We start from the raw sequence: 11363 nt of genomic DNA on the forward strand, positions 1-11363 counted from the left end.
AAGCATTATAAGTAATCCAGAGATCATTTAAAGTATTACAGGGGAAGATACAAGTAGGTTATATGCAACTACTATGCCATTTTATACAAGAACTTGGGCACCTGCAGCTCTTGGTGTCTGCAGGGAGCCCCGGGACAAATCTCCCCCATGGAGTCTGAGGGACAGCTGTACAGAGAATGCTCCAGGCCAGGTAAGAAGCCTTCCATTGAGGGAATAAAGACTCTTAATTTAGTATGCTGTGCTTTTGCTTAGCAACAGCCGTGATGGACACCAACAAGATGGTCATCAACTTGGCGCTTTTTGGCAGAACTCAGAGTGGAAAGAGTTCTGCTGGGAACATTCTCCTGGGAAGTACTGAATTCCACAGCAGCTTTTCTCCCTGTGCTGTCACCAAGAACTGCAGCCTAGGCCGTAGCTGTTACCTGCACAGTTTCATGCGCCGAGCAGGGCAGGAGGTCACCCTACAGGTGCAGGTGCTGGACACTCCTGGTTACCCACACAGCAAGCTGAGCATGGAGCAGGTGAAGCAAGAGCTCAAGAAGGCTCTGAACCATCACTTTGGGAGAGAGGGTCTTCACCTGGCACTGCTGGTCCAGAGAGCAGATGTGCCTTTCTGTGGACAGGAAGCTTCCTACCCAGCCCAGCTCATCCAGGTAACACAAAGAATAAATTACACTGCCAGCATGATTCCCACTGGAGACATTATCTTCAAAGGGAAGGATGTCAAACAATGGTTAAAAGAATAGTTTAAGCCATAAACTGTTAGTCACATATGAGTAATCAGTTAAAAAAAAATCATTGATTTTTTCCATCAAGAGTCATATTTGCAGTTTCCTTGAGAAGAATTCAGTCAGTCATTTTACAATTGGATCATAGAAAAGTTATTGAGATACTAATCTTCACACAGAACTCTGAGCCTCAGTCATCACATAATGACTGCAAACCCGAATAAGTCCATAAAATGTAGTTCCTGGTATGTATCAGGATCACCTGGGCTTCTTGTTAAAAATGCAGATTTACCCAATGGTAACAGTATCTCAAGAGTGGGAACTGTATATTTATATTTTCAAAACTTTCTAATTATTTCTTCAAAATAGTAAGAACTAGAATACTAACTTGCACCCTTTCCTCATCAAAGGGACAATGCACTGTTTGTTCACTGACTTGGTGACTGAATCTTGCACCGAGCCTAAAGCTTGCGGAGATGTGAGAGCCCTGTTTTCACAATGGTACAGTCAAGAAGAAACCAATAGCCAACTCAGAATGAGACAGGGCACGGAGTACCAAAATAGTGTACTGTATGACAGGGGGTTTCCTAAGGCTGAACATCATGGTAAACATTTAGGCCATAATGATACATTATTTATAGGAAATAAACCAGGAATATCAGATGTTTTGCCTACCACTTCACTGCAGCATAGGAAACTACTCCATTCCAGCCATGAGGAATCCAAAGGGACTTCAGATAAAAGATAAATGATATATGCCACCTTTGCCTAGTGGCACATCCTTATTTGCATATTTCTGAATTTACGAGGTGTTACTGAGGTAGGGGTTTAATCAGACCATCTAGAGCAGAAGCTGGGCAAGGGGAAAGGAGCTAGGAGATGGAATGTTGTACTTACTCTTCTTGTATTTAATGTGGAAGCAGTAGGCCTGTAAACACAATTACTGATGATTTCTGGATACTGTTCATTGAGCTGGTCCATTTCATTCACTTTTTCCATTTCTTTGTCTGGGACCATGCAGTTTGAACTGCTGGACTTCATTAATGTCTCAGTCACTTTCCTCAGTGCTGGGAGCTAAGACCAACACATGCAACTTAAAGGAGGAGAGGTTTATTCTGGCTCACAGTTTGTACAGGTTTCCCTCCATAGCTGGTTCCAAGGTAAGACAGTGTGGCTGAGGGTCATGACAGAGAAGTCAGCTATAATACCCATAATCCAGTCACTTTCCAAAAATTCACCTACCAGCAGTGGAGGTATCTCTTCTCCACTGCTGGTGGGAATGCAGACTGGTGAAACCACTGTGGAAATCAGTTTGGAGATTCCTCAGCAAACTAGATTTAGAGCTCCCATTCAACCCAGCTATTTCCCTTCTGAGTATTTTCCCAGAAGATCTGAAAACATCATATCACAGTGCAATTTGTAAATGCTAAATTGTGGAAGCAACCCAAATGTCCATCCACTGAGGATTGGAAAAAAAAATTGTGGTACTTTTATACAATGGAATATTGCTCAGCTATAAAGAAAGATAAACTTGAGGCTTTTATAGGTGAATGGTTACAACTAGAGACCATACTCATAAATGAAATAAATCAGACCTGCATATATAAGCATCATATTGTCTCACTAGTGTAAGACCTGAAAGAGTGAATAAAAACTAGGAGGTATGATAGACATTGTGAAAAGAAAGGAAAATGCTCCAAAGTAAAGGGCAACTGGGGTGTGGGAAAAAAGAAGTGAAAGAAGGGGTAATTATGTAAGTATGTATATACAGGATAGCTAACATAGTTGTACTACTGTCTTCTATTGCTCTACAGAAAGGAACAGTTGATGATTACTTGTTTGATCAATCTTGTATGTTTCTATTTCCTGAGAAACCACTTTGAAGATATCAGTAAGTAATACAACAACCATGGTTAATTTCCTACAAAAAAAAAAGTTCACCTATATCCCAGGAGGCTTCAGGGGACTTCCAGATTTAAACTACAACAACCAGAGTTACTCAGGAGCCTCCCTGGGTCACTGAACTCAGAGAAGCCATGTCCAGTAGAAACTCCACTAGACAGCAGATATGTTCCATGCAAGACGCATTGGTATAAGTGCTTCTGTCCTTTTGTTTCAGTCTCAGGCCACATGGATGTAAGTAGGCCCTCTCACACCCACAAAGACAGCATAGTTGGCTTTAAAGATTTTTTCCTTTAACCACTAAAGACAAAAAGATTATTCTAAATGACATTCATTTTTTTTTTCAGTAATTGTGCACGTTTCTAAAAATGAAAAAAAAAAAAAAAAGCCATATGTGTAATCACAAGGAACTAGCGGAAAAAATTAGGGTGACAAGAGCGTAAAAAACAGTTTCATCATCCAACTCCTGAAAAATCAAGGACAGGCTGCACAAATGTAAAGAAGAAAAGATGATTGCAATTAAGACTTTCTATGGAATCTAAGAAATCCCCTAAACCTTCCCACATTCTTAAAGCCTCCATTTCAAACAGTTTCTGTAGAAATCAAGTGGTGGGAAACCCGTATTCATTACATCAGTATAATTTTAAAATAGTCTTTAAAACTCCTTTAAAGATGTTATTAAATAAACATTGAGTTTGCGCTATAAATGGATGGAATTCAGTAACTTCAGTAAATGCACAACTATTTTTCAAAAGCTATTCTGTCTCTCTTCACATCTCATTATTTTTCCTGATGATGAACGTATGCTGAGCCCAGAAGTGTAGTTTCAATGATGTATATTTTGATACTAGATTTGTCTAGTTTTAGAAGATGGAACAATTTAGCAATCTAATTCTTTACAAAAACTAATTGGCACTTGACTCTGTCTTTTAGAATAGTATCTGCCACACAACCTTGTCGTCTGACAACTGCTTTCCTAAGTAAGTTTCCAATCAGGAGTTGAAGATGAAGAAAAGATGGGCTAGGGCAAAGCTCAGGTCTGGAATAATTTTTTTCTACAATAGAAAACTTCTCTTTCCTATAAATATTCAGCAGACAAGACAGTAATCCTCAGTGTGGTCCATGACCTCTGTGGACCTATTCTTGGTCCCGCCCTCGTGGCTAGTTTCTGGTTCCCAATGCACAGGCTGGCCCTTGATGACTTCTTTCCTGAAGGTGCCGCACACTCTCAAGCAGTGTCTGTCTGAGCTCCCAGATTGATTGGAAGCAGCTGCAGATATCTGAGTCCCGACAGGACCAGCAGCTGTTAGGAAGGACATAGGAGTCTAAGGACCTCAGGGTCCAGGAATATCCTGGATATATTTTTCTTCTTGTCCAATAAAAAATAGAATAGAGCACCTGGTTCTCCCTTTTGCCTTACCCTTTTTGAGTGGTGCTGATTCCCACCATGGAAGGAGTTTGTATGGCCAGTGTTAAACAACTGGACTCTTCTTCCCCCAGCTTCCCTGTTGTCTCTTTATCTCTCCTGGTTTAGGTTGTAATATTTTGCAGAGAGGTTAGAAGCTGCCAGCTGTGACAATGAAACATCTCCCCAAGTGATCACTTTGTCTTTATTAATTACACCACAATGGTGTAATTAATAAGCGAGTCATCTTCCCAAAACTGGAAAGTCAAAGGAATGATGATTCATCTGAATATTATCTGGAATGTTACTTGAATGTTAGAAACAAAATCCATAAATAATGGCTCAGAGAGGATATAATAAAGTCACCTCAAGGAAAGGCTAGCATGCAGGCAGTTTGTTCTAGGAGCTGAACCTAGGCAGCAACTAAAGTCCACACTCTTCCCACTATCCTGGTATTATACATTATTACTATGTCCAAGCTAGCTTCAAGCATGCATTTTTATTTCATAATCAACAACTCAGCTGTGGATATTTCAGGTGAGTATACAGAAGGCTCAGAAAGGCCACTGCAAGGTCTGGACTTAGTTGTTAGATAGAATTTTAGTTAAATACAAGCCTGATATTAGTAAGACTTTCTTGGTTTCAATTCCTCACTTGAAAAGAAGGGACCATTTTATGTACATTTTTAAAGAGCTCTGAGCATTAGGTGTAATAGATATGACATGCTTACCTGGTGCCTACCTTATAGTAGAGCCACAGGAAGTGGTGAAACATTGCCATCACTGCTTTTCTCAGATTGTGATGAGTACCCATTCAAATGATGCATAGACATAGAGGACATGATATGGAAGTTAAAAGCTGGACTTCAAGCTCCTACCTAGCCATTTATTTGCTCATCAAACTGGGGCAAGTGACTTCTCTAGACCACTGGTAAACTGGAAATAATGATAGTGTCTACTTCATTGAATTACGTTTGGGATTAATGGCATAACAGTAGCTTTCTTAACTGAGACACTGGTATATGGCTGATGCACTGTAAATTTTATCTCTAGTCATTATTATTGTTAGTAGTTGTTTATCCTAAAAATTGTATGTATTATATGCAAAATTAAATATCTTTAAATTTACCTGGGTAAGCTTCAGAAGAAAATAAGAATGAAATGCTGTTTACATGGGTCTGATTTATGAATATAAAAAGTAACTTTCTTATTAATTTAGGAAAAACTCCGGGAAAAAAGCCTACCTTCTCCCCAGTGTGAGAAACTGAAAGAGTGAATAAGGTCTAAAATGTACAATAGATATTGTGAGATTGGAAGAAAGTATTCAAAGAGAAATGGGAACTAGGGTGGGGGAGAAAGGAAAGGATGGAAGGGGAAAAAAACAAAAAAGGAAGTCAGTTATAATTAGTGTCTCTTAGTTCATTGACAGGGAAAGTTTGTGCTAATATCGATTGGAGAAAATTTTAATGCCTGTACCTTGTAGTGTGACTAACTACTTTAAAGATAACAATATGCAATCTATTAACTATTGTTATTCGCCTACTATTTTGTTACGAAATTTTGTTTTACTATTTTTCCATAAAATAAAAAAATAATAAAAATTTCACCGGCTCAGTAAGGTTAAATTGAGGAACTCCAACTTTCAAGGCAGAACATGGGCCTAACAGGCGACTTTTGTTATGGGCTCAGCCTCACCAATCTTCAGCTACAGCCTTTGCCAAGCCATTTAACATCAGTGGCCTCAATACTCTCATCTGTAAAATGAAGCAATTTAGAGGGATGCTCTCTAAGTTTGAATATTCTCTCAATCTGTTCTAATGAGGTCTTATCATTCCGCTTTGGTTCCTGAAGAGTACTTAACGTGGAGAGAGAGTATGAGAATAGCATAAACTATTAAAAATGGTCTTTATTATTGTCCTGTTCCATGATAATCTTTTTTTCAGTTGATGTAATAGTTGGCTTTTTTTTTAAAGTTTCCCCCTAAAAGGTCCAGATGCTATGATTTCATCAACCACAAACAAATTGGGCAGGACTGGTGAGGTCCTGGGAAAATGAACATAGTTTCTGGAAAACAAAGTTTATATCCTAACTAGTTGTCCCAGAAGGACTCAACCGAATCATACCTATTAGCAGTTTAAAACCAAAAAATTCACGACTGTAAAATTTCCATCTATCATAGCACTGCATTTAAGTTATTAACATTCGATAACTTACATTAACTTATGTTGCCCTTGCAGTTTTTTGTAAGGTATCAGTCAACTGTGCTTATTCTTTCTCTGGGTCCATAGAGAACATGTTTGGCCCCTGACATAATGACTCTACCCCAAGTGACATGGCTTTCAAATGTTCAACTACTTTCTGGCCAAAAATCTATCTAAAGATAATATGCTAAATCAACCACTCTCTTCTGTTTTGGGCACTAAGTCAAAAGTGCAGTTTCTCTACAGTTTAGAACATGAGTGTCCTTTCATAAATAATTACCAACATGTGTAAACTTTCCAGTGACTGAGCACATGGGCCTGTAAATGTGAGTTTAGGAGTCTGCTATCATTGGGCGCTTTAACTCTTTTCCCCTGAATGAGATAATGATTTAAAGTATAGAAAATGTCTGGCAGAAACAAAGGGGAAACACGAGAACCCAGGGACTACAGCAATACCACGAATATTATACCACTGAACTCAATAAGTACTAACCTAGCAAGATAACAATTCTAGGCTGTGATACATATCTCAGGAAAGAACTGTCCTACAAAGTTTACTTAACAACATAAATATTTGGTGATTGTCTTAGTTACTTTTCTCATTGCTGAGACAAAATAACCAACACTCAAAGGTAAAGGAGGGACAGTTTATTTCAGCTCACAGTTTTTAGAGATTTCAGTTTGTAGTTCAATTCATGGCTCCAGGAAAGGGTGGTATGGCAGAGGGGCATCACAGAGAAGAAACAGTTCATGGCAGGCAGAAGGCAGCAGAGGAAGTAAGCTGCAAGGGAATCAGTAGAAGCAGCCTGTCTTTCCCTTTTATCCCTTGCAGGCTACCTGTCTTTTGGGTGATGCCACCTGCACCCAGAGTGAGCCTTCCTTAATCCCACGATCACACACTTAATCCCAGCATCACACGCCCTGGATCCAGCCACCTGTGAAAAGCCCCACTTATGAGCACATGAGGCTCTGGGGAACATCTAGATACAGGTTATAACAGTGCTATTTCAAAAATATTTAATGACAAGTATCCTCTAGGCATCAATCAATAAATATCCACAGGATAGGTTTGGGTAGTACTGAAGGGCTGTAGGTTTTTACTAACTTGTATATAAACATTTCATTGTTATGACAGTATGGCCACATTAGAATATCAGATTTGGCTCTGAATTTGAGAAACTTTCAGAGATAGGAGTGGTCAGGTGTCACTAGTTGTACGGAAATAAAATTCCAATATCATACAATCCCCAGCCATGTTCTTTAGGTTAATCTACTTGTTCATTTCTATGGATTCTTCAAGAATCACTCAAGGCATCATCCCACAGAGGAAACTTCTGGATTTCTTCCTTTCCCTCACCTATCCAAAACTGGACTAAATGTTGATCTCTATAACACCAACTTAATTTCTATCACAACATCTGCAAACATAGCAAGTTAAAAGTATGTCATTCCTGGCTGTCCCCCTTTCTCAGGTCTCATATAGTACACAAAGACATCCATTAGATATAAGCAGAACATATATCTGCCTTGTTCCACAATTGTCCACATTATAGAACATGCCTAGAGCAAAGTACTCCATCAATAAGTGTATGCACAAGGAATAAAGCATGCAAAGGGCTTTCTGGATGTCAAATGCCCAGGCCCCAGACTAAGTGATCTGATGCATGTTAGCAACTCCCTAGGTACTTCTGATGCAAATAGTCCCAGAATATTTATATTGCCTGAGACTACCTCTCATATGTGTGGCACTTCACTAAGTTGTTAACCTTGTTTAATAGTTTTCTGGGCTTGTTGTGACAAAGCACATATATGCGGGATGGCTTTAACAATAGCTGCTTACTGTCTTTCAGCTCTGGAGGCTGGAAAGCTGACGGAGTTGACTTCTTTTGAGGGCTATGAATGAAAGATTTGTCTCAGGCCCTCTCCCTGGCCCTTTGCCTGATCACGCCATGTTCTCCCTGTAGTCACATCTTTGTCCAGAGTTCCCGTTTTCTAAGGCCATCTAGTACATACTAGATTAGGAACTCACCCTTCTGACCTTACCCTAACTAATTATATCTGTAATGATCTTATTTCCAAAAAGGTCACCTTCTGAGGAACTAGGATTTCAACATATGAATTTAGAGGAGGGCATAATTCAAACTGTAACACCACTGTTCATTTACTTTGCAGCTCTGTGGCTCCTCTCCACCAAAGATCTGTTATAGTACTCTGAGAACTGTACTCTGAGTACATGAGAAATTCTTAAGAATTTTACTAATTTTATTATGTCACTGTTAGCTAAAGTGGCACGCTGGCATCACATAGATACTTAGGTTTACACAGCATTATGACATTTATAGACTGGATTGATTAAAATTTTCACAAGAATGTATGTGTTCAAGACACATAAGAATATGCCAACTAGAGTGCTTTCTTGAAACATTATTGCACAGTTTAGATTTTTTATAAAATAATATTCTTCAATGTATTGATCTTTAAAGGTTAATTCAGATTGTCTTGAAACAATGTGTTTTTAGGAAAATAGATATATATGACTGTTCTATGGTATAGATGGACAAATTTTAAATAGATGTAGGAAAGATGAGCTTATTCCTTGGAAGAGTCACTGTGACTATACAACAAAAATGCAGACCACATGAAATCCATCACAAACTGCAGAACAAAAAAAAGGTTGTACAGGAAAGTGACATTTTGGGTCTCAAAGATAAATTAAACCTCAAAACTACATCCTCAAGCAAGTAAATAAAACACTAAGCCTTCTGCTTGCCATGGTGATAAGGATCTATATTCCAAATTTATTCAACAGATATTTATTAAGAGTTTACAAAATGCTGAAATCTTTGATGAAGAAGGACGCTTGGACCTTGACTTCAAAGAGCTCACTGTCGAGGTTTAGGGATGGAGGTATAAATAAATGGCTCTGATCAAAACCAGAAAACCACACTGTATCAGGACTTGTAATGCCTAACCATGGTCCTGAAATGTTTCTAATTTGAAATATTTAGCCCCATAATTTTCATGACTGTTTTCATATTAGGCTGACCTGTCCTAATTACTTTCATTCTTCCTTCCTTTGTTCGTGTTTATGTGCCTTTTTCTTTTCAGTCACTTAGTATCATAAATAACAACCCTATATTTGTAATATACAAAGGGTAGTCAAAACAAAGCACATGCTTAAATTTTTAAAAAAAATATTACAGCGAATGGCACATTGTTATTTATCCATCTCAAAATACCTCTCATTTCTTCAAACAGATGCCATCATTCTTGCTACTTTTTGAAGCAGTTCTTTCACATCTTTACAGAGTGATCAAAAATGTAGTGAATGCTGCTGCTGAGTGAACGGCAGCTCATAAAAACTTCACAGTGCATGCTCATCCATTTTATTCACCAGAGCTGACAGGGGGTGAGTTCTGACTCATCTCCAAAGTCAGAATGACCATGAAAGGTGAACTATTTGAACTGATTCAGGACATCAAGGCAGCCATGGCAGAGCAACTAAGGACACTCAGCAAAGAGAGCTCCAGAACTGCTGCAGAAAAAGGCAAGAACCAGAGGATAAGTGTATTTAAAGTAAGGGTCACTTTTTGAGGGGGATTCATGGCAAGGTGTCTTTTACTGTAATGATTTTTTATTTAAACACAACCATATTTTTCAATCACATCTTGTACACTGAAAGTTTAACAGACTTTTATTTTTTTCATAGATTTTTAAACTAGAGTTTTTACTCATATACATAACTCAATCTCTCTGTATGTCAGCTCCTCTCTATCATAATGGAGATTATAACAGTATCTCCCACAAAGCATCATGTTGTACTTCAAAAGAGATAGTGTATATTAAGTGCTTAGCGTAATATCTGGCACTGAATTTTAGTTGTTTGCCTTCCCTTCTTCTGAGTATTAGAAGTCCTGGATATTTCTTATTATGCTTTTTCCTATGCATTTTGTATTTTTCTTGCTATTATAAACTGGTAGAGTCTTTGGAAATATTGCAGTAATGAGAGCGTTTGGAATGGAATCTTATTTTACAGTCATACTGTCATTATTTCATACAACTTTGGAAGTTTTCGGAAAGGTTAAATGGTTATTTCTGCATGCCTTTCATATTGTGTGAATAATTTACCACATGCTGGTACTTCTGCTTTATATCAGCTTATTTCCACTAATCAAACAAAAATTTATTACATAACCAACTTTCACATATAACTAAACAAAGCCTTCACCATTTCCCAACCACATGAGAAGAATTCATTTGAGATATTGTGTTTGATGCTAGGCGTGTGGAATGAGAAGGATGGGGATTACAGGGATATTTTGTAGTTGTTCCAAGTCACCAAATGTATTTTGATCTTAGCTTTTCCACAGCATGTCATCTGATTAATGAGATTATGTAATTTGAAGCCTTTAATAGATGTTTTTAGGGATGATAACATAACATCTCTACAAATAAATAATCATTAAAAATCATAATAATTCCCCTGGTCAAGGTCATTTGATTTAAATTAATTTAATGATTCTAACAGAGTCGGGTTGTTAAGCAAATATAAATGATTACTGAATGTTATAATTATATCACATTCAACATAATCAGATAGAATGCACTGTTGGGGTTGTATACATCAAGTATAAGAATAAAATAAAATAGAGAACTAAAGTGTTTTTTTTTTTCCAGAAAGTTCATCCATTACCTTATTTTCTTATTATGCTTGACTTCATATCCTCTTCCTATTACATATATCAGATTTCAGAAATATTATGACACACAGATCTGTTGTCTAACTACAGTGGACTTAATAATTCCTTTGCCGATTTGAGGTGTAGAATCCAAGGCAAATAGCTATGTTGCTTCTTCTCTCTTTCAGGAACTTCTGGGACATGCTTGGAAGAATTATACTGCTGTTCTTTTCACTCATGCAGAAAAAATAGAAGAAGCTGGGTTCAGTGAAAATGAATACTTACACGAGGCCTCTGATACCCTGCTAGCCCTGCTAAATTCTGTACAGCAGAGATATGTTTTCCAGTATAAAAAAGCAAACTCCTTTAATGAGCAGAGAATGAAAATCTTAGAAAGAATTGTGGAATTTATAAAAGAAAATAATTACCAAGCTCTCACCTTTGAATAA

At 37.8% G+C, this 11363-nt stretch overlaps 1 protein-coding gene across 1 annotated transcript; it reads left to right on the plus strand.

The window, feature by feature from the left end:
- The first annotated feature begins 263 nt into the window (after positions 1 to 263).
- On the plus strand, positions 264 to 11363 carry Gimd1 (GIMAP family P-loop NTPase domain containing 1). The gene is made up of 2 exons (XM_005406216.1): positions 264 to 653; positions 11103 to 11363. Exons 1-2 carry the CDS (start codon positions 264 to 266, stop codon positions 11361 to 11363), a joined length of 651 nt encoding a protein of 216 aa, XP_005406273.1.

This window comes from Chinchilla lanigera, unplaced genomic scaffold (assembly GCF_000276665.1).
Source record: "Chinchilla lanigera isolate Chin_1 unplaced genomic scaffold, ChiLan1.0 scaffold00095, whole genome shotgun sequence".
Classification (NCBI taxonomy): domain Eukaryota; kingdom Metazoa; phylum Chordata; class Mammalia; order Rodentia; family Chinchillidae; genus Chinchilla; species Chinchilla lanigera.